Source organism: Melospiza georgiana, chromosome 20 (genome assembly GCF_028018845.1).
Source record: "Melospiza georgiana isolate bMelGeo1 chromosome 20, bMelGeo1.pri, whole genome shotgun sequence".
NCBI classification, from domain to species: Eukaryota; Metazoa; Chordata; class Aves; order Passeriformes; family Passerellidae; genus Melospiza; species Melospiza georgiana.
In genome coordinates, this window is record NC_080449.1 from 4,091,557 (window position 1) to 4,115,139 (window position 23,583).

General features: G+C 58.5%; 1 protein-coding gene across 3 annotated transcripts in view; it reads right to left on the minus strand.

The window, feature by feature from the left end:
* Window positions 1-21,410, minus strand: part of NIBAN2 (niban apoptosis regulator 2) — a 42,316-nt gene extending 20,906 nt beyond the window's left edge. For 2 of the 3 annotated variants that reach the window (XM_058038371.1, XM_058038369.1), the window contains exons 1-2: window positions 21,326-21,410; window positions 922-1,097 (exon numbers count right to left, since the gene is read on the minus strand). In XM_058038371.1, coding sequence (XP_057894354.1) covers window positions 922-1,097; window positions 21,326-21,380 — 231 coding nt within the window. In that variant the 5' untranslated portion in view covers window positions 21,381-21,410. The remainder of the gene's footprint in view (window positions 1-921; window positions 1,098-21,325) is intronic. The other variant, XM_058038370.1, reaches the window with a different exon arrangement.
* Window positions 21,411-23,583: the final 2,173 nt, after the last annotated feature.

A 23,583-nucleotide genomic window follows, 5' to 3' on the forward strand; every position in this document is an offset into this window, starting at 1 on the left:
AGCCCTGGCATGGAGCACAGACAGGCACACAGCTGACCCTGCTGCGTGCTCTTCCATGAGGTGGGACAAACCCAGCCCAGGCAGTGCACAGGGCCCCAGGATGGGCTGGGCACATTCCACCCAGGAGCAAGGAGAACCTGAGCCCCAGGGCCACCAGCAGGGATGGGGACAGAAAGGAAGTGCCAGTTCAGGGGAGTCTCCAGCAGTGACTCACCAAGGGGAATGAGCCCCCCTAAAGTGGAGCCAGAATCAGTTACCAGGGCTGGGGAGGGACAGGGAGCTGGGGATGAGCCCTTACCCTGTGGTGGGAAGCACAGGGAGGTGGGGATGGAGCCTTACCCTGCTGTGGAAGGACAGGGAGCTGGGGATGGAGATGGAGCCCTCACCTTGCTGTGGGATGGAGAGGAGCTGGGCATGGAGCCCTCACCTTGCAGTGGAAGGAAAGGGAGCTGGGATGAGCCCTAACCTTTCTGTGGGATGGACAGGGAACCCTTACCCTGCTATGGGAAGCACAGGGAGCTGGGGATGAGCCCTTGCCCTGCTATGGGAAGCACAGGGAGCTGGGGATGGAGATGGAGCCCTCACATTGCTGTGGGAAGCACAGGGAGCTGGGATGGAGATGGAGCCCTCACCTTGCTGTGGGAAGCACAGGGAGCCCTCAAGTTGTGGTGGGAAGCACAGGGAGCTGGAATGAGCCTTCACCTTACCATGAGAAGGACCGGGAGTTGGGGATGGAGGCCTTGCCTTGATGTGGGAAGGACAGGGAGCTGGGGATGGAGCCCTTACCTTGTGGAAGGAAGGACAGGGAGCTGGGGATGGAGATGGAGCCCTCACCTTGCGGTGGGAAGCACAGGGAGCTGGGATGAGCCTTCACCTTGCTGTAGGAAGGACAGGGAGCTGGGGAAGGAGATGGAGCCTTACCCTGCTGTGGGAAGGACAGGACAGGGATCTGGGAGGAGCCCTCACCTTGCGGTGCAGCAGCTGGGCCTGCGGGCTCCCCGCGCCCTCGATCTCATAGCGGACGCTGTTGAAGAGAGCGACCCCAAACTGCTCCTTGTAGCAGCGGCAGAACTCGCCCAGCACCTTCCCCGTCCTCTCTGCAGGAAAAATGACAAAAAAAAATATTAACATTTTTTTAAAGTTTAATAGTAATAAAGTGGTTATAAAAATAGTAATATAATTAGAGTAATAAAAATTTGAGTAGAGTAATAATTAGAGTATTAATTTAGAGTAATAAAAATTGAGATTAGGACAATGGAGACAAAAGAAACGAAGATTTACGGGTAGTCTGGGTACCTTTTTCTGGGCAAAATAAGCCTGAAAAAGGACCCACATTAACAGAGGAGTAACCCTTAAAAGCAACAGCCTGTTGCATATTCATACACCTCATACATGATGCAAAAATTCCATTCAAACACAGGATTCTGTCTGGTCAGTGTCAACTTCTTCCTTTTAATCCTAACAGCTCTTCATGGCTGAGTGAGGTGGGGAGAAGTTCATTTCTTCTGATAATGGAGTAATAAATCCTCCTTCTCTGAAGGATTTAGGTGTCCTGTGGCTGCTGTCTTGGTGGGAGTACCTCATTCCTTTCTTTAAAAAAATATCCCACATACATAGTTTCTATTTTAACTACAAAAGTTCCATTTGAACCACAAAATTACATTTACCATACTATTAAAATGTTAATACAGCATTACTAATCAATACAACATAATACATATAGTAAATATCTGCGTAGGGCCATATAATATTCACTTTTCACATCTGCAATGGGACAGCACAACCACATCAGGCACGGGCTGGGTTTGGGGTCTGAACCCCTCAGAGCCCACCCAGACCCCTCCCCAGTCCCCTCCTGCCTGCTGGAATATAAAAATATATCTGAACAACTGAAGCCTCAACGTGCACCAGCCACACTGTCTGTAACTGTTCTTAGAATTGTCTCAAAGCAACCCAAAATTCACCAAAGTTACTAAAACATCAACTGTACTAAAATAAAAACGAAGAAGCTGAGAGACTGCATACCAAGATCACAAGAACTAAATAACAGAAGACTGCAGAACACCTACACAGCAACCAATCACAAACAGTAAAAAATGAAGGCAGAAAACAAAAGAACAAAATGAAAACACCAACGAAGAAGAGTAGATTTATAAAATCTATAGTACAAACAATAAACAACTTCTACTTAATTGTATTAATCAATTATTCAAGAGTTCTAGTTTATCCACAATGCTGGAACAGCCTTTGGTGCAGGGACCAAGGCAGAACCCGCTCCCTCCTGCCCTCCCTGAGCAGCCCAGAGCCTGATTCAGGGTCAGGATGATCTCTTTTTTTGGCCTTTCACATTAATTTCATGGATTCCTCTCCCCAGCAGGAAATTCCTGACATTGAGCTGATTCCGGCGGTGCCGGAGCTTCCTGTGCCTTGTGCAGCTCCTGGCCCTGCTCCGGCCACCTCAGTGGGCTGGGGTTGGGGTGAGCCCCCCATTCCCCAGCCCAAACACCCCTGACACCCCCGTGACCCCTCTGTGCCCCCCAAGGGCCACCCCAAAAAGGGCTCCCAGCCTGTGCTCAGCAGGGATTGGGGTGAACCCCCCATTCCCCACTCCAAACATCACTGACACCCCCTGACCCCACTGTGCCCCCCAAGGGCCACCCCAAAAAGGGCTCCCAGCCTGTGCTCAGCAGGGATTGGGGTGAACCCCCCATTCCCCACTCCAAACATCACTGACACCCCCCTGAGCCCTCTGTACCCCACAAGGGACATCCCACACAAAGGGCTCCCAGCCTGTGCTCAGCAGGGATTGGGGTGAGCCCCCCATTCATCCCCCCCAAACATCACTGACACCCCCCTGAGCCCTCTGTACCCCACAAGGGCCACCCCAAAAAGGGCTCCCAGCCTGTGCTCAGCAGGGATTGGGGTGAGCCCCCCATTCATCCCCCCCAAACATCACTGACACCCCCGTGACCCCTCTGTGCCCCCCAAGGGCCACCCCAAAAAGGGCTCCCAGCCTGTGCTCAGCAGGGATTGGGGTGAACCCCCCATTCCCCACTCCAAACATCACTGACACCCCCTGAGCCCTCTGTACCCCACAAGGGCCATCCCACACAAAGGGATCCCAGTCTGGGCTGTAGCAGGGATTGGGGTGAGCCCCCCATTCCCCACCCCAAACATCACTGACACCCCCTGACCCCGCTGTGCCCCACAAGGGACATCCCACACAAAGGGATCCCAGTCTGGGCTGTAGCAGGGATTGGGGTGAGCCCCCCATTCCCCACCCCCAAACATCACTGACACCCCCCAATCCCCACTGTGCCCCACAAGGGCCATCCCACACAAAGGGATTCCAGCCTGGGCTGCAGCAGGGCTGGGATTGGGGTTGAGGTGAGGGGAAAGGACAGCCTGGACCTCCCCACTCACTCACCTGAGGCAGAGACCCCCACCAGCACCCCAAACTCCAATCTGGGATGAGTCCAAGGTGCTGGGAGAGCCTGAGGTGCCAGGCATCCCCCTGCACCCCTCACTGGAGGAGATCCCCTCCATCCCACAGGCAGCCCCTGGATGCAGGGGGTGGGGGCACACTGCAAACCCACCCCAAACAGCAGGGATGGGATTTTGCCAGCCCCAATGTGGCCAGAGGAGCCCCTTGGGCATCCTGACCCACCCAGCACCTCCCCACCCGTGCCCCAACCTCCTCTGCACACCAAAACCCCATCCTGAAGCATCCCAAAGCTGCAGAAACAACTCCCCCCTGAGCTGCTTTTGGCACACACAGCCTCGACTTTGAACTCCCCAGTCAACTTTGCCCCAGAGCCTGTGAAAAATGAAGAATTTGAGTCTCCTCCAACGATTTCTGACAGCTCAGGCTTGGCCGGAGCGCCGGCGATGGGCGCGGGGAGGACGGATCCTGGCTCTGCATCCCAGTGCTGGAGCCAGCACGATGCTGGGGGCACAGACCCAGACAAAACAGCCCCCACGCCGGCTTGGCACGGCCTGGCAGCAGCCAAAACCTCCAGCAGGAGCCAAAACCTCCAACAGGAGCCAAAATCTGCAGCAGGAGCCAAAATCTGCAGCAGGAGCCAGCCCGGAGCTGCGCTGGCAGCCAAGGCAGCACAAGGAGCAGCTTTGCTACAGGGTGCTGCAAATCCCCACGGGATGAGCAGCTCCAGAGGAAAATGCTGCCCAGGGAGAGATAAACCCATCCCTGAGGAGATGCCAGCACTGCCAGCCACTGGGCAAACCACAGGCCAGGGCAAAGCCCCACAAAACTGCACAAATTCACAGCACAGGATGGGACACCCCAGCTCATCCCAGCACAGAATTCCTCAGGCTGGGTTTTGGCCTCTCCTCCTGGCCTGCACACAGCACCTCTGTTGCAGTTCCTGTCTCCCAGGCTGTGTGATCCTGGCCAGGGCTCTGGGCAGCCATGCAGAGAGCTGAGATTGAAAAGGACATTCTGAGGTTTCATTTCCTTTCAGTCCATGGGAAAAAAGGAGCCCCTGCTCCCCGGGCAGGCGAGACAGCTTAGTCACTCATTCTTCCCTGATTAACAGCAGGGCCAATTAAGGAGGGTTTAAGCACATGGAAAAGCAAAAGTCAATTATTTGCAGAGGTTGGAACAAGGCTTGCAGTCAAACAGCAGAGGTGACTAAATCTCCCCAGGCTCAGCAGGATGCTCAGGGTGCTGGGGCATGCTGGGTGCTCCCTGCCTGGGAGCCCTGGTGGCAAGCCCAGGGGAGCAAGAGGGACAGGGACACCTGGGGGTGATATAAGAGTGGGGGCCGTGCCTGAGCAGAGGGTGGGTGCCCACACTGCCCGTGCCAGAGGGTGTCCCAACCCCTCACATCTGGCAGGGCTGATGTGTCACCCTCAGGAAGCGCCTCAGCCGCCCCCTGGCTCGTCCATCAGGCTGAGCAAAGCCTCCCCGAGGAGCTGGGGGCTGTGCAGAGCATTCCCTGCCAGCACAAGGCAGCACTGAGGGCTGCACAGAGCATTCTGTGCTCCAGCTCTGCGACCAAAGCCACCCACGAGTGGCTGTCCCTCCACCAGCAGCTTTGGCTGCACATCCAGCCATGAACTGGAGGGATTTGGGGACAGGGGACACAGCCCCCTAGCATGGCAGAGGAGGGGAACCCCTGCAGCCAACACCACCTGGGTGTGGGCTCAGACACGCACAAAGCACTTGGCAAACAGCAGCACCCACAGGGAGCTCCCAGGGCTGGGTGTCCCCAGCCACCCACCCACCCCAGCGCTTTCCCAATGCCCTGGGACCAGCCCCACACCCTCCCCCTGGCACCAACCCATCCCTGGCACAGGCCCTGGCATGTCCCTGGGCTGGCTCCTGGCAGGGGGAAGCCACTGTGGGGCTCCCAGAGCAGCAGCAGCACCAACGCCTGGCTGGGCAGGATCCCTGTGTCAGCACCTCTGGTGACAGAGCTGCTCTGTCCCCAGCCCCCAGCTCCCCTCCTGCTCTCGGTGACTCAGGCACACGTGGTGGCTCCAGCAGGGGGGACATGAAGGGGCTGCACAGCCCAGAGGGCACACAGGGCACCCAAACCCCAAAATGGGATGGGTACAGGGCTGGGTGGGATGATGGCAGCAAGAACAGGGCTCAGCCAGGTCACAGCAGCTCCAGAGGGCACACAGAGGGCTCTGAGCACCCAAACCCCAAACCAGGCTGGGTACAGGGCTGGGTGGGTGCTGGCAGCAAGGACAGGGCTCAGCCAGGTCACAGCAGCTCCAGAGGGCACACAGAGGGCTCTGGGCACCCAAACCCCAAACAAGGCTGGGTACAGGGCTAGGTGGGTGCTGGCAGCAAGGACAGGGCTCAGCCAGGTCACAGCAGCTCCAGAGGGCACACAGAGGGCTCTGGGCACCCAAACCCCAAAATGGGATGGGTACAGGGCTAGGTGGGTGCTGGCAGCAAGGACAGGGCTCAGCCAGGCCACAGCAGCTCCAGAGGGCACACAGAGGGCTCTGGGCACCCAAACCCCAAAATGGGATGGGTACAGGGCTGGGTGGGTGCTGGCAGCAAGGACAGGGCTCAGCCAGGTCACAGCAGCTCCAGAGGGCACACAGAGGGCTCTGGGCACCCAAACCCCAAAATGGGATGGGTACAGGGCTGGATGGGATGATGGCAGCAAGGACAGGGCTCAGCCAGGCCACAGCAGCTCCCGGCCACGCTCCAACCCTCCCTGCCAGGTCCTCCACACCATGCTGGCATCACCCAGGCTGTGCTGTGGGCACAGCAGGGCACAGAGCAGGGCAGCACAGGTGTGTCATTGTCCCGGGTCAGCCTGAGGCTGAAAACAGGACAGGAGGCTCCTCTCCTGCCCAGCCCCTGAGCAGTGCTGCCACCAGAGCTGTCAGCCAGGGCAGGGTGACAGGCAGGGCACAGCCCTGGAGCAGTGGGTGCCCCGAGGGCAGGCACAGCCCTGGCGTGCTCAGAGGTCACAGCCAGGGCAGGAGATGGATTCTGCCTTCAGGATTCCAAGGCAAACTGTCCAAGCTGGTCCAGCAGCCTGCACTGGCCGTGTCCTGCCCTTGGAAGTATCTCCAGCCCCATAATCAGCCCCACACACGGAATCACGGATTGCTCTGGGCTGGAAGGGACCTTGGAGGTCATCCCATCCCACCCCTGCCATGGCAGGGACACCTCCCACTGTCCCAGGTGCTCCCAGCCCTGCCCAGCCTGGCCTTGGGCACTGCCAGGGATCCAGGGGCAGCCACAGCTGCTCTGGGCACCCTGTGCCAGGGCCTGCCCACCCTCACAGGGAACAATTCCCAATTCCCAATATCCCATCCAGCCCTGCCCTCTGGCACTGGGAGCCATTCCCTGTGTCCTGTCCCTCCATCCCTTGTCCCCAGTCCCTCTCCAGCTCTCCTGGAGCCCCTTTAGGCCCTGCCAGGGGCTCTGAGCTCTCCCTGGAGCTTCTCCTCTCCAGGTGAGCACCCCCAGCTCTCCCAGCCTGGCTCCAGCCCTGGAGCAGCTCCGTGGCTCCTCTGGATCTCTCCAGCACAGACAGGGCTGATGTGTCACCCTCAGGACAGCAGCCAGCTCTGACCCTGACCTCCCATTCCCCAAAGCCAGCCCCAGCTCTGTGCCCTGGGGACAAGCCACCCATGAGCTGCAGGTGTGCCCCAGAGCCCTGATCTCTGCAGGCCAGCCCTGACCTTGCTCTGATCCCTCTTGCTGCACTTGCTGCCTGCAGGCTGTTTCAGCAGGGTGGGGAGGAGAGCAGAGCTCCAGGAATTCACCTCACACAGAGCCCTCCCAGCACCACAGTGTGTCCAGAGCTCGTTTTCCTCATTGCCCTTGAGATCATGTGCAAATGGGAGTGCTGCTGGAAACAGCTCAGCCCTGGGCAGCCCAGTCAGCACATCCAGCCAGGGGGAGGTCAGTCCTGCACAGGTTTGCTCCAAAATTTCCTTGTCCTTCCTCCTCCTCCTCATTCTTGCTCAGCTCAGCACCTACAGGGGTATCTGTGTGTCCCTGGTGGGACAGAGCCTGATGGGGACAGGAGGTGGCTCAGCCCAGGTGTGTCCCCAGGGCTGGGCAGTGGGAGCAGAGCTCTGGGGCTGAGGGGCAGCAGCAGCACAGGCACACCCAGCTCTGGGGAATATTTGGGTTGGAAGGACCTTAAAGCTCATCCAGTGGCACCTCCTGCCACCCCTGTCACACCTCCCACTGTCCCAGGTTTCTCCAAGACCCTTCAGCCTGGCCTTGGGCACTGCCAGGGATCCAGGGGCAGCCACAGCTGTGCCAGGGCCTCACCCCCTTCACAGAGAATTTCTTCCCTTTATAACACCCAATTTACCCTCTTTCAGTTTGCAGCCATTCCCCCCTGTCCTGTCACTACAACTCCTGATGAAATTCCCTCTCTGGTCTCCCTTGTGCTGTGGAGACCTCCCAGGCCCTTCTGTTCTCCACCACACCCCCCCAGCCCTGTGTGCTCACACCCCCCCACCCAGAGGGGCTGCAGCCAGAGCTGGCCAAGCCCAGGGGGAACCTCTGCATCCTCCTCCAAGGCCACAGCCCATTGTGCCAATGGTGCAGTAAAACAATCCAACAATCCACTGCCTTAAGGTTTCCACCTGCTGCTGCTTGGAATCCCCAGGTTTTGCCTGTCAAGTCCATCTAGAATCACTGAGTTACTCCCACTGCTGAATTCAACTGAGCAACTCTGCCCAAGCTCTCTGTGTGCCGTGGCCCAACCACCAGTGAGACACCAAGAGAATTTTTCATCTCAATTCATGTTGCTGCTGATCTGCTCGGAATGGTGCAGCACCCACAGCCCTCAGGCGTCTCCTGCCCTTCCCATCTGTGCAGGGGCTGAGGTGCCTCTGGAAGCCCAGCTCTTGCAAAAGGCCCCCGGGATGATGAAAAATCATGGAATAACAGATTGGTTTGGGTTGGAAGGGAGCACAAAGCTCATCCCAACCTCTGCCACTGTCCCAGGAGTGGAGTGACAGCAGGGGCTGCAGCAGGGTGCCCAAACCCCTGTGCATGGATGCCACAGGGATGCCTCACCCCAGAGAGGGAATTTTCCTCTCGGTCCAGAAAAAAATTAAGAGAAACAAAAAGGCCAAAGCAGCTCATTGAAGCAGAACCCCCGGGCAGTGAGGGCAGGGCCCCAGCCCCGTGGGACAGCCAGGCTCAGGCCAGCTCCCCTGGTCCCACGCAGTGTCCCCTGTGCCCCTGCCAGGGGGGACAGGGATGTGCCTGGGGACACTGAGGGGGGGGTCACAGCCTCACATCCCTGTGCTGGGGCTCCCTGCCCCGGGGACAGCCCCTCTGTGCCATGCTGGGGGTGGCTGTGACATGGTGGCACAGGTGACCCGTGGGCAGTGTGTGCTGGCCTGGCCAGTTTGCCCAGGCTGCTGGGGGAGGAGTTAATTACTAATTTAGCTCGTAAATGATTAGTGAGCGGGGGCAGGCTGCTGGAGGGGGGAGCACAGGCTCCAGAGCTATGGCACTGACAGGGACAAGCACCATGGTGGCACTGACAGGGCCAGCAATGGCCTGGGTGGCTCTTCTAGCAAGGGAAACAAAGGCACTGCAGGGAGGCTGATGCCACTGCTTGTCCCCAGGTCACCTCTGGCTGTTCCCACTGTCCCTTGGCCATCCTCCTGTCCCAAACCCTGGCATTATGGAGACAGGGTGTGGGGGCATCTCCCTGAGGGCACTGCACGGTGAGGATGGGGTGCACAGGATGCCATGGATGAGGTGCCCAGGGCATCCCACAAGCAGCACCCAGACAGGAGGACCCATGGCCAGGGGCTGTCCTGGCTCATCCCAGCAGGAATTTGGGAAAGACTGACAGCAGGAGGTGGCACAAGGGACAGTGCCACTGTGGATGGGGCACAGGAACCCTGCAGAGCCAGCGGGGCACACAAAGGGTTAAGTCCCAGCCCGCAGTTTAGGGTTTTGGGAATTTGGATGTGAGCTCATTTCCACCCAGAAACACAAACTCCCTCACAGGGGCCTGACTCAGCCCGGCTGAGCATCCCGAGGAGGTGCCAGCACTGGGGGAAGTTGGGCACCAGTTCCTCACCCGGGGGCACTGGGACAGGGGCTGGGGGAGGCCAAACCAGGGGCTGACCCAGCAGCAATCTGCATTTCCCCCTCTCATACACACCAGGACAGGCTGGAATAAGGAAAGCGAAGTGGGGAGAGCAAAAACTGGGAGAGTTTTCCTTCTGACCTCCTTGGACTCAAATACACCCTTCACCCAAACCCACTCAAACCACTCAAATCCACTCAAACCCACCCAAACCCAGCTCAAACCCACTCCAAACCCACTAAAACCCACCCAAACCCACTCAAACCACTCAAATCCACCAAAACCCACCACAAACCCACCCCAAACCCACTCAAACCCACCCAAACCCACCCAAACCCACCCCAAACCCACTCAAACCCACCCAAACCCACTCAAACCCACTCCAAACCCATTCAAACTCACTCAAACCCACCCAAAATCCACTCAACCACATCCAAATCCACTCAAATCCACCCCAAACCCACCCAAACCCACCCTGGGTGCTCCTGCTCTGGGCTGCTGTCGGGACTGGCACTGAGCTTGGCTGGCACAAATGAGGAGCAGAGGCTGCTCTGTGCCAGGCACTGCTCAGCACCCGGCAGGACAGGGGCACTGCCAGGCTCCAGCAGCACCCCACAATCCATCAGGAATATTTTCAGAACTGAGAACAGTGCCTGAAAGCAGCTGAGCAGGGCGGTGGGGGTGGGAAGGGAGCACACGGTGCCTCTCCACGCTGCCCTGTGACTCAGCCGCGCTGGGAAGGGTGGGCTGAGCAGCAGGAAGGGATGAGGCAGTGCAGCCTCCAGAGAAACCAGCTGGGGCCGGGCCTGAACCGGTTGAGCCTCTCTGGCCGTGCCCGAGCCGTGCCGGGCTCTGCCCCCGGATGAGTCAGAAGCGCCCGTGGTGCCAGCACGGGGCTGGGGCACCCGCTGGGGACACGGCTCTGCCACCCCAGCCCTGCTGGCACCCCCAGGGCTCTGTGCCCACCCTGCAGTGCCTAGCTGTTGGGGAAGGTGAAACAGGAAAGCCCTATAAATGTGATTGTCTGGCAAAAGATTTTGAGAATATGGAAACTATAAGTGAGATTGAAATGAAAGCAAGCTTTGAGATCCCTCAGTTACTGAACAACTGGAAAACAATGGTGTGGCCGGCTGAAGGTGATCCCCTTTTGATGGAACAACACCCTCTGCTTGCAGACAGGCCCAAGGGTCAGAGCAGACCCTACAGCTTGGCAGAAGGGGCCCAAAGAGGAGTTTGTAGGGTTTAAAATGTAACAGAGTATGGTAATGTAGTGATTCTTATAGGCTGTATGGAAATGCTATAGGATTTAGATTGGTTAGTGAGAATCAGAATATTCAACACAGAAGATGATTTATTGTATTGTAACGGGAACCTCGCTCTATTACCCTCTCTCTCTCTCTCCCCCTCTCTTCTCTCATTCCTGCTCTGAGCTGTGTTTGGCAGCTCCCAGCAGGGCCCTGCACCCAGGCCCTTTGCAATGAACCCCAAGTTCCAGACCTGGCTCCAGAGATCTCTCGTCTCCATCCATCCTGACCATCCTATCCCCCAAGACTCCTACACCCAGCCCATCCCCAGCCCCTCTCCCTGCCTGCACAGGTTGCCCTCCCTGCCCACCCCACGTGCCGGGACACACCACACTCCCTGCCTGGCCCTGCGCGACTCTGGAGCCGAGCATGGCGCTGGATGTTGTGGTGTGCTGTAATGTCCCATTTTGGCCTTCCAGGTCATTCCCCCAGGTGTGCCTATGCCTCTCTCCCTTCCCCCTTGCCCCCATGCTGAGTGAGTCCTGTCAATCAGGCTGAACATTCCAGCAAGGCCTCGTGTGGTTGGTCAAGTTCAAAGGATGCCCCTATGCCCAGGGGTCATTGGCCTGTCTGGGTGTCACCTTCCCCTGAGACCCTGCCCCTCTCACCTGGTTGGTGGCTCACCTGTACCTCCCCTCCCCCTGTCCCTGAGCTTAAAAGGTGATCAGACCATGCGGCCAAAATTCTGTTGGAGCAGTTGCTCACGTTCAGACCTCTGTAACCATGGAATAAACCTCTGGACATTAAACCCTCCAGCAGAATCCTCTCCTTTTTCTCTTCACCATCGCCTGAAGTTCTCCTCCTGAGGTAAACGGGGTTCCTAACAAGCCTGGACTTGTTCAGTGCCCAGCTGCAACCTCCAGCAAGCCAAGGTATCTCTGGGGTGACACACCGCAGTTGCTGCCTTTGGCCCAGCAGCGAGGGTCAGACTGGCCCAGGCACAATCTAACTGGGAATATTGGGAGCCTTATTCCAAGCAGCACATCCACAGCAGCTCCCCAACCTCAGAACAGATGAGAAACACTGACAAACGCACTCTGGGGCAAGCTTTGCACACCTTCTGCTGCTCCTTTGGGCACCGCTGCTCCTGCTCCTCAATCCCCAAACGCTGAGCTGGGCTCAGTCCCTGCCCCTAAACCCTTCCCGGGGCTCAGGGCACACCCAGGGTTAGGGGCCAGGAGTTTTTCCATGCCCTGGATGCTGCTATCCTGCTGCTCCTGGGAACAAGGCAGCGTGTGGCTGCCTTGGTTTAAAGAAAAAGAGGGAATAAAAGAAAATGGCTTTCACAAGGGACTTAAAAAAAAAAGTATTCTGCTTTAAAAGCCTGAAGCCAACGTTGTAAACTTTAGAGTTACACATCTTTTTTCCTCAAGTGTGAGACTGATGCTCATTAAGGAAAGTGTCCTAAACTGTAATTAATAATAATAATAATAATAATAATAATAATAATAATAATAATAATAATAATAATAATAGTAGTAGTAGTAGTAATAATAAATCCTCTAATAAAAAATCAAATTATCCAATCCCTAAGTGTAGAGTTTAATAGGAGGTGCCTACCACGGAAAAATTTGCCTAAGCATATATATCTAAGAAATAAAAGCCACAGAAACAATTATTTCCATGACACGAGTACCCAAATGTAACTCAAATGTGCGTGCAAGGAATGTGCCCGTGGATAACAAATAACAAATAGTAATTACAAATAATAAATAAAAAATAAAAAATGACAAATAAATAACAAATGGCAGCGTGACTCCCAGCACCTCTCAGGGCTGCACTGAGGGCCTGTCCTGAGCCTCCCTGCCCAAACACATCACTGCAATGGATGGGGCAGGAGGAGATCCCCGTCCCCAGGAGGAGATCCCCGTCCCCAGGAGGAGATCGCTGTCCCCAGGAGGAGATCCCCGTCCCCAGGAGGAGATCCCCGTCCCCAGGAGGAGATCCCCGTCCCCAGGAGGAGATCTCTGTCCCCAGGAGGAGATCCCCATCCCCAGGAGGAGATCGCTGTCCCCATGAGGAGATCCCCGTCCCCAGGAGGAGATTGCTGTCCCCATGAGGAGATCCCTGTCCCCAGGAGGAGATCCCCGTCCCCAGGAGGAGATCCCCGTCCCCAGGAGGAGATCCGTGTCCCCAGGAGGAGATCCCTGTCCCCAGGAGGAGATCCCCGTCCCCAGGAGGAGATCCCCGTCCCCAGGAGGAGATCCCTGTCCCCAGAAGGAGATCCCCATCCCCAGGAGGAGATCCGTGTCCCCAGGAGGAGATCCCTGTCCCCAGGAGGAGATCCCCATCCCCAGGAGGAGATCCCTGTCCCCATGAGGAGATCCCTGTCCCCAGGAGGAGATCCCATCCCCAGGAGGAGATCTCCAGGAGGAGATCCCTGTCCCCAGGAGGAGATCCCCATCCCCAGGTGGAGATCCCTGTCCCCATTCAGCCTGCAAGCCCCCTTTGCCCTTGGAGCAGCCTTTGGGGCACAGCTCCAAAGCCGTGGGGCACAGGTGCCCTCAGGTGTGCCAGTCCAGAGTGGCACCAGCAGAGGTGACAGCACTCCCAGGATGTGTCCCGTGGACAGGCAGGTGGCTGTGGGGGGATGGAGCATCCTCAAAACCTGAACCCCAAAGCCTGAGCTAGACCAGCAGCCCTGCCCTCATCCTGGCTGCAGCCACATCCCCCCACGTGTCCTGTGTCCCCCTGGGTGCCACCAGCACCCGGGCAGGGTGGAGAGGAGCTGCCACCCCTCTGGCTGTCCCCACAGCAGGGTGGGACCCAGCACCACCCCAGATAAGGCCCGGCTCATCCCCCAGCACCGGCTGGGCTGCATTGCATCCATCCCTCGGGATGGCGCAATCCCGCCGAGCCCAGCCCAGCCCAGCCCAGCCCAGCAGAGCCGAGCCCAGCCAGGTGTGCGCTGCCATCCACACCCTCCTGCCAGCCCCTGCCAGCTGGGGACAGGGAGCTGAGGTCCCCACGGCAAAGGGGACACTGCAAACTTGGCCATCTCCTCCAGCTGGGGTGGGCGGTCCTTGCTCAGGGATGTCCCAGGAGCTGTGTCCCTTGTGTCCCCATCCCTTGTGTCCCCGTCCCTTGTGTCCCCTCATGCCCAGCCCCAGGAGCTGTGTCCCTTGTGTCCCCTCATGCCCAGCCCCAGGAGCTGTGTCACTCGTGTCCCCGTCCCTTGTGTCCCCTCGTGCCCAGCCCCAGGATCTGTGTCCCTTGTGTCCCCTCATGCCCAGCCCCAGGAGAGGAGCTGAGCCTGGCACACTGTCCCTGTGCCCAGCTGGACAGTGCCAGTGGGAAACCCAATCCAGCCCCAGGGGAGGAGACCGAACAAAGATTTTTATGTGCATCGAAAAAAACAACCCAATCACAAGGGATTGAAGAAAACAGACCTGGAACCTGTCCTGAAAACAGACCTGGAACCTGTCCTGAACCTATCCTGAACCCGTCCTGGAGTTCCCTCCCTCCTGCTGGAGAGAGTTCTGTGCCCAGCTCCTCCAAACCCATCCCACAGGATGCTGAGCCACCACAATTTTGGGGTCTGGGAGCTGGCAGACCCCAGCTTTGGGCAGAAAAACCTCACAAGGGGCTGAGCAGATCTGGCAGGAGGAGAAAGGAAGCCAGGACAAGTGTCCTGTGTCCCAGGAGCCACCAGCACAGCAGATGGATGAGATCTTGCCCCAGGCCTCTGCCACCTCCAGGGCAGTGTCCCATCCATCCTGAATGTCCCATCTGGGGTCCGAGCTCCCAAGAGGAATTCCTCAGAGAGATCCCTGCCAGGGAAGGGCAGAAGGGGACAGAGAAGGGCAGGAGGGCATGGCAAAGGGCAGGGAAGCACGGAGAAAGGCTCTGTGCTCTACCAGAGCTGGGACCTGTGTCAAATGTCGCTGCTCTTTCCTTTTGAAAAGGGGGAAAAGGTGGAGTTTTATTCCTTCCTCCCCTGCCGGGCCAGGAGACTGGGAGGAAGCAGGGACTGCTCTGCTCGGCCCCTTCCTCCCCTCCTGGCTCTCCACGGAGCCACTCCAGGCACCGGGACAAGGCTCCAAGGCCAGCCAGGGGCTGGGGACATGTAGATGCCATGGGACAGAGAGAGAGAAACAAAAAGCATTTCTCACAGCAGCTTGTGAGAAATTTTAAAGAGTTAGAAAGAGGTGGCAACTTGTTAAGCATGAACAATTCGCAGGTAGCGTTTTTCTGCTCCATCTTTCTGTTCCTCTCAAAGACAGTGAGTGAGGAAGATGTTTCTGTTAGCCAACAGAATAGAACCTATCATACCACTCTATAAAAATTGTGTGGTTCGTTTAAATAAAGGAACCTTTGCCTTTTCTACAATCCTGACTCAGTCTCGGCGCAAGAGTGACAGGGAGGGGCACAGCCCCTGCTTGGGGACCCCAGGAGGAGGTGACATCCCCCCCAAATCTCACCCTCTGCTCTGGTGAGAGCAGAGCTGGGTCCTGCAGGGGCAGAGCAGCTCCTGGAGAGGTGTGAGACTCCCTGCCCCATGAAATGCCCATGGATGAGCATCCCTGCATCCCTCCAGCCCTTCTTCCTGGCACAGGAGCCTGGCAGTCCCAGGAGGGTGGGCAGGGGCTGTGCCAAGGGGCACCGAGCCCCTCTGAGTGATCTGGGCAGGAGGGGAGGCAAAGGCTTGGGAGATCCCAGCTCCTGGCTGTGTCCCTGGGTGGGAAATGAATTTTAGAGTATTAAGGCGTTTACAGCTGTGGCTAAAGCTGATAGGCCAATAAACACTTATAATATATTGTAATTAGGAAATAGTTGGCTTCTGATTGTGATGGTGTGAGTTGTAACATCTGTATTGTCTCACCCTTCACGTGGGACTGAAAATGGAATAAAAGTTTTTAAAACACCTCTCAGCTGCCTCTTGTCATGGGGTCAGAAAAGGGCATAAACTGGGGCATAAAAGGGCATCATCTGGGGCAGAAAAGGGATTAAACTGGGTCAGAAAAGGGTATAATCTGGATCAGAAAAGGGACTGAAAATGGAACAAAAGTTTTTAAAACACCTCTCAGCTGCCTCTTGTCATGGGTCAGAAAAGGGCATAAAGTGGGTCAGAAAAGAGTATAATCTGGATCAGAAAAGGGACTGAAAATGGAACAAAAGTTTTTAAAACACCTCTCAGTTGCCCCATGTCTGGGTCAGAAAAGGGCATAAACTGGATAAGAAAAGGGTATATATAATCTGGAGCAGAAAAGGGCTTAATTTGGGTGAGAAAAGGGCTTAATCTGGGTGAGAAAAGGGCTTAATCTGACATCCCTGCCATGGGTTTCGGGGTGTCTGACGCTGCTATGGAGGTGTCCTGCTCTGGGGGTGCTTTTCTCTCCCAAGGACAGCTCTGAGCTGCCCCCCGGCTCTGTCCCTGCTGTTGCAGCCCTGCAGCTCCCAGCAGAGCAGGGATCCCCTTCCTGCGTGCCCAGAGGGCCAAACCCGGCCCGGGGGGAGGCAGGGGAAGCCCCCCCGAGGGGAGGCAGGGGCACGGCCGGGAGGGCTCCCACCCACCCGGGGAGGCCCCCGGAGCCCCCCGTGTCCCCTGCCCCGGCACGCCGGGCTGCGAGCGAGCGCCGTGCCCCGACACGACGGCTGCAGGTAAAGCCCCGGCGTGCCAGAACCAGCCCTGGGCGCTGGCACGGAGCCCTGACATGCCAGGGGAGTTATTTATTTGGCGATGAAAGACGCGCGTTTCACTGGGAGAAACCACGGCACGGCTGCCCCCGGGGCAGGGCGAGGGTGCAGCCTGCAGACCAACCCCAGAGCCCGGCAGCCCGCACCTCCCACGCCGGCTGGGGCTGAGCCGGGCCAGGGGCTGGGAAATGAGAGTCACGCTCAGGGAAGCCACAGAGAGCCTCCTCTCCTGCTGCCAGCAGCCTCCAGCCCCGGGGCACGGCACAGCCCGGTGCCTTCTGGCGTTTGCCGGGCACCTCTGGAGCCGGCCCTGCAGCACAACTCATGCCATGCCATGCCATTCCAGATCCCATCCCACCCCATCCTATGCTATCCCATCCCATGCCCATGCCCATCCCCATCCCATCCCATCCCACCCCGGATCCATCCCAGATCCCATCTCAGATCCATCCAAGATCCCATCCCACCCCAGATCCCATCCCATATCCCATCCCAGATCCATCCCATATCCCATCCCAGATCCATCCCAGATCTCATCCCATCCCAGATCTCATCCCATCCCAGATTCCATCCCATCCCAGATCCCATCCTAGACCCCATCCCAGATCCATCCGAGATCCCATCCCATCCCAGATCCCATCCCAGATCTCATCCCATCCCAGATCCCATCCAAGATCTCATCCCAGATCCATCCCAGATCTCATTCCATCCCAGATCTCATCCTATCCCAGATCCCATCCAAGATCTCATCCCAGATCCATCCCAGATCCCATCCCATCCCAGATCCCATGCCACCCCAGATTCCATCCCATCCCATCCCATCCCATCCCATCCCATCCCATCCCATCCCATCCCATCCCATCCCATCCCATCCCATCCCATCCCAGATCTCCTCCCACCCCAGATTCCATCCCATCCCCCTGCTCGCACTCTCCAGTGCCCCACGAGGCTCCCTGGAGCAGGGAGGCCGCAGGTCCCGCCCCAGGGACGAGGCTCGCTGTCACCTCTGCCACCTCGGCGTGGGCTGCTGCCTGTGGAAGCTCCCAGCCCGAAATTAGCAGCTGCTTCACTCCGTAATTAACGGGCTGGCGACTCCCCGGAGATGCCAGAGCAAGGTGTGAGCTCCCAGGGACCCTCCCTGTGCTGCCAGCCACCCCCACATCCCTCTGCCATGGAGACATCCAGAGGCTCCTGCTGCATCCCTGCGTGCTGCCACCCGTCCAGGTGGCACCCAGGAGCTCCTGCTGCATCCCTGGGCTCTGCCACACACCCAGGGGTTCCTGTTTCATCCCTGGGCTCTGCCTTTCACCCAGGAGCTCCTGCTCAATCCCTGGGCTCTGCCACACACCCAGGGGTTCCTGTTTCATCCCTGGGCTCTGCCACTCACCCAGGATGGCATCCAAGAGCTCCTGCTGCATCCCTGGGCTCTGCCACACACCCAGGAGCTCCTGCTGCATCCCTGGGCTCTGCCACACACCCAGGGGTTCCTGTTTCATCCCTGGGCTCTGCCTTTCACCCAGGAGCTCCTGCTGCATCCCTGGGCTCTGCCACACACCCAGGGGTTCCTGTTTCATCCCTGGGCTCTGCCACTCACCCAGGATGGCACCCAGGAGCTCCTGCTGCATCCCTGGGCTCTGCCACACACCCAGGAGCTCCTGCTCCATCCCTGGGCTCTGCCACCCACCCAGGGGTTCCTGTTTCATCCCTGGGCTCTGCCTTTCACCCAGGAGCTCCTGCTGCATCCCTGGGCTCTGCCACACACCCAGGGGTTCCCGTTTCATCCCTGGGCTCTGCCACTCACCCAGGATGGCATCCAAGAGCTCCTGCTGCATCCCTGGGCTCTGCCACCTACCTGGGATTGCACCCAGCAGTTCCTGCTGCATCTCTGGGTGCTGGCACTCACCCAGGAGCTCCTGCTGCACCCCTGAGTGCTGGCACCCCTCCCTGGGCTCAGGAGCAGCAGCTCCACCCAGAGCTCCTGCCAGCCACACTTCAGCTCAGCCCCCAGGAGAAGGGATCCATGGGGTGCTCCAGGGAAGCATCAGGATCCCAGCATGAGGGAAGAGCTCGTGCTGTCCCATGCTGAGAGCACCCTGGGCACGAGAGACACCTTGCAAAACTCCACCCAGTGACACCCTGGCTTCCCAGGGCACCCCATCCCTGCCACCCTGGTGGTGGTGCCCACGCTGGGCATCCTTGCACAAGGAAGGTGAGCCAGCCCTGCTCCAGCCCACAGAGCAGCTTGGAAACAACTCCCAACCCACATCTGGGAGGAAGTGGAGGAGGAGGAGGAGGAGGAGGAGGAGAGCAGCTGAAGGTGTTGACAAACAAACTGGCTGAGTCAGGCAGGAAGATGTCCAAAGCAGGGGGCAGGAGGAAGCGCTGGTCAGAGAGACCTTGGAGAAGGGAATGCAGGATGACACCTGTGCATCACACCTGGCTGCCCCCACACCCCAAAGCTGGCAGGGCCTGCCTCTGTGACTGCCTGGGGCCCTCCAGCCTCAGCTGGGAGGAAGGACCCTGCTCCTGAGCCACCCAAGGGACACCTGTGTGGCTGGTGACTTCTGGGGGACATGAGCCTCCCCATCAAATGGGCATGGCACCTGCACAGCCTGGGCACTGTGGGCATGGCAGGGCTTCCCCCACCTCCTCCTGCCTTTACCCCATTCCCAGGAGGGGCACAGGGCCAGACCAGGCTCTCCCCAGCAGCTCTGCTGCTCTAAGGAGCTGCAACCTCAGGAAATGCTGCCAAGCCCAAAGAGCTCCTGTCCTCCAGCACTCAGGGCTCATGGGGGCCTGGGCAGCAAATCCAAACCCCCACATTTGGGAGGACAACTGGGAAAAGCTGCTTGGAGAAGGGCAGGATCCCTCCTGGGGCGGCAGCAGGGGAGAACAGGCCGAGCTAGGCAGGAAAACCCGGAGCTCTCCCCGCCACGTTGCTTTGCATGCCTGACAGCAAGTCGTGCCTTGCCTGTCGGGCTCCAGCCCCTCCCAGCTCCGGGGGCTCCTCAGGCAGCCAGGAGCCCCGGCAGGAGCAGAGAGGTGCTCCAGGAACCCAGTTTGCACCAGTGTGTCCCAGGGAGGTGTCCCAGTACAGGTGTGTGTCCCCCTGCTCACCCCAGCATGGCACGGGACACGTCCCAGCCCAGTCTCCATAATCCTATTCCACAGAAATCTTTCTTTTTCCCCTCATGAAATCTTTTTCCTCTCTGCAGAACCCCAAGCATGGGTTAAATCCCACCCTGGGGTAGCAGCTCAGCCCTGCCAGGGTGCAGCCTGCAAACACCCAACCCCTGCCCCAGCAGAGCCAGATTCCTGCACAGGAAACCCAGCCAGGCTTCTCCTTGTTATTCTTCAGGATTAGGATCACAGGGGCTCGCAATCTGTGCACAGACAATCTCAGCGAGCTCCAGAGAGAAATTCAGGATGTGCTTTGGATCCAAACCTGCCACAGGCAGCCCCGAGCCGGTGCTGAGCCGGGCTGGAACTTTAACTAATGCAAGATGAAAACCCCAGAGCGAGTTCCAAGCTCTCCTTCAAAGCTCAGAAACCTGCTGGCGTCCTGCTGAGCCGCATACCACGTAAGCATTCCTGCCAGGACGGGGCCTGGCAGGGCGGATGGGCTGCACGGCGAGACGGCCGTGCCTGTGCCAGCCCCACGGCAGCTCCTTCCCACAGAGCCCTTTGGGGACAAAAGGACTGCAGAGCCACTCCCGTGGCGGCTTTATGGCCGCGACAGAGCAGCGATACGGCGGAGCCACCTCCAAAACATGGGCGGTCCCCGTGAGACGCGCAAGGTCCAGCTCGAAGCCACCCGGGCTGTGACACCGCTCAGGTGCGGCCCCGCTGCAGCCACTGGAACCGAGGGGGTTTTTCTGCCAGCCTGGGGAGCTGAAAGCAAAGCCGGGACACGGAAGGGCTCGGAGGTCACGTCCTGCCCGCCCAGAAGCCCCGGGGAGCCCGGCGCCAGCATCACGAGTGACGCAAAGGGGCTCGGGGGCAGCGACACCACTCAGAGGGGTCAGCGGTGTCACCACAGAGCCCATGAGCAGCGCTGAGCGCCCCAGGCACGGCTTCGCACCATCCGTCACCCCGCGGCTCCCGGGCAGCTCCGGACAGACGGACAGACAGACAGACAGACATCCCGAGCCGGCGGACACACGGCTCTCAATGACCGCATTGTCACCCTGCCACCCTGCCCGTGGCACGGAGCGGGCGGGGGCACTGCTGTGCCCTGCCTGGAGCCAGCGTGGGGGGCAGGCAGCCCTTCCCTCACCCCAGGACCTCTAAGGGAGGGTTCCTATGGTCCTTTCCCAAAGATGTCCCAGCACTGTGGAAGGGGATGAGGCTCAGCTAGCGCCAGCATTATTTTTGCATAAATAAATAAATATATATATATAATATTATATATAATATTATATATAATATTATACAATTATTATAATATATTATATATATTATATATAATTTATATATATTAGTGCCCGTATGACAGCGGTGTCCCTGCGCTTCCAGCATCCTCCCGAGTCCAGCTCCCCTCTCCCCTCCCCACAGCCCGAGGGGTCCCCGAGCCCCGCCGCCAACACAAACACCCCGGCACAACGCAGCCCTTCATTGGGGGGTACCCCGGTGTACCCCGAGCTGCGCCGAGGCAAAACCGCGGGGAAAGTAAAAATTAAAAACTTTAAAGAGCGAGAGAGAGGCGTGGGGGTCCCGGTAAGACGGAGCGGGGGGGTTCCCACAGGGATGGAAGGAGGGATGGGGAGGTGCCGGGGATCCCCCCGCGATGAGCGGAGCCGGGCGATGCCGGGGGCTCACCCGCGATGTGCTGGCGGCGACCCTCGTCCAGGTGCGTGGAGACCACATCTCCCATGGCGAGCGGAGCCGGGCCGGGCCGGGCGGCGGGAGGAGCGGCGGGAGGAGGAGGGAAGAGGGAGGAGGAGGAGGAGGAGGAGGAAGAAGGCAGAGCTCGGGGCGGCCCGGCAGAACGGCGCCCCACGGCTCCCCCCGGCCACTCCTCCCGCACCGCCCCCGGCCCCGGGCAGAGGCTGGGGGTGTCCCCCCGCCGTAATTAGCGCGGCTAATTAGCCGGGGGATGGGCAGGATGGAGGAGGGGGCCGTGCCCCCAGCCGGAGCTGGGCAGTGCCCGCTGTGCCCCGCAGTGCCACCGGCAGAACCGGCTCCGGGCTGGCACTGCCGCAGCCGGGCTCCGTGCTACCTGCGCCCACACCGCGGCCAACACCTGACCTTGGTGCCAAACCGGAGAGGGGCGGCACAGCCAGGGACCCCTCGGCCTGCCCAGCCCGGGGGAGAAGGGGATGGGGTGATTTAAACCCGCCCGGGATGGGGCTGGCATCACCCGGGGAGCCGGGGGCACACTCAGAGCGGGACACTGAAACCGGGAATTTGTGTGTCTGTGTTTTCCAGGCATCGTGCGAAGCCTCCTTGGAGGCAGGCGGGGAGGAAGGAGCCGGAGGAAGCGCTGGAAAAGCTCCTCCTTCCTCTGGCTGCTGCTGCGGCTCCGCTCCCAAGCGCAACAGGCGGAAACAGCGCGCAGGATCCCGCGGCGCTGCCCGGGCACGATCCGGGGGGAGCGGAGGGAAGGGAAGGGAAGGGAAGGGAAGGGAAGGGAAGGGAAGGGAAGGGAAGGGAAGGGAAGGGAAGGGAAGGGAAGGGAAGGGAAGGGAAGGGAAGGGAAGGGAAGGGAAGGGAAGGGAAGGGAAGGGAAGGGAAGGGAAGGGAAGGGAAGGGAAGGGAAGGGAAGGGAAGGGAAGGGAAGGGAAGGGAAGGGAAGGCCCCGCCGCCCTCATTCCCAGAGCCCGGGCACCGCCAGCAGCCCGGGGTGTGACCAAGGAGGAAGAGGAGGAGGAGGAGGAGGTGCTGGCGTGCCCAGAAAGTTCAAGCTGTTCCCAGCTGCGGAGCCGCTGCCCAGGGGGATGCACGCCCTGGCATCGCTCGGGGTCCCTGGATGCTCCCGGAGCTCGGGAAGCTCGGCTCGGTTCACTTTGGCTCGGTGTGGGGCAGCCAGCGTGGAAACAGCTCCAGGAGGCTTTTCCTGGGCTGGCCTTGTTTACCCGGCAGCGGTGGGAGGGAGGGAGGGTTGGAAGTGGCCGGGCTGGGAGCGAGGCATCCTGTTTATCCTCCTGAAATAGCTGCCCTTGGCGGGGCTGGGCAGGGGGCGGCAGGATGGGCACAACCCTGCCCTGCAGCGCTGCCACCACCCCGGCGGCACCAGCGGCTCCTCGCTGTGCCAGGGCAATGCCACCCTGCAGCCAAAATCCTCCTTCTGGGCACGGTGTGCCCGTGCCGTGCTCCACTCAACTCCCCACATGGCCAAAAAACATCGGCACATCGAGTGGCACAAAGATGCCACCTGCATTTGTCCCCAGCTCCCTCCCCCCAGAGATGCCCACAGTGCACCAACCTTTTCCATCCTAACATTATTCTCATCCCTCCGACTCATTTCAATAGGAAAATAATTCCAAAGCTTTAATATTTCCTTTTTTATATCCTTTTATATCCTATTTTCCCCCCCCTGAGATGCCCCACAAGAAGGTTTTACCCTCAGCACGGGGCTTGTTTGCAGTTTGTTTGCCTGGCCAGAATGGTGCTGGTATCAAGGGATTCTCGTGGAAAATTTATCTGCAGCAAAATCTCATTTCCAATAGAAAATCGTTCCATTGGAGGCTTTTAAACACTTTCCCCAGTGCTGATCCCCGAGGAGTCTGGCTGGGAATTCATTTGAAATTCTGTCTTAGTGGGGTGTTGGTATTTAAGAGGCGATGAAAATGCATCCACCCACTTCAAATTGAAAAATAAATGGGAATGTCTATCCATGTAAATAACTTCATTATTAGAAACCAAGCTTCATCCCTTCCAAAACAGCAATGTATGGAATATTATTTAGGCAGTGCAGACAGAATCCTGCTAAATAAACCAAGCCAGTGGTTGAAAAGCCTTATTTTTGAAAAATTAATCCACACAAGCACAGGAGCACTTGAGTCATCACTGCCTCTTTTGCCCACTGGTGTGTTTCTTAAATAAATAAATAAAACCTGAATTAAGAGGTTAAAAAA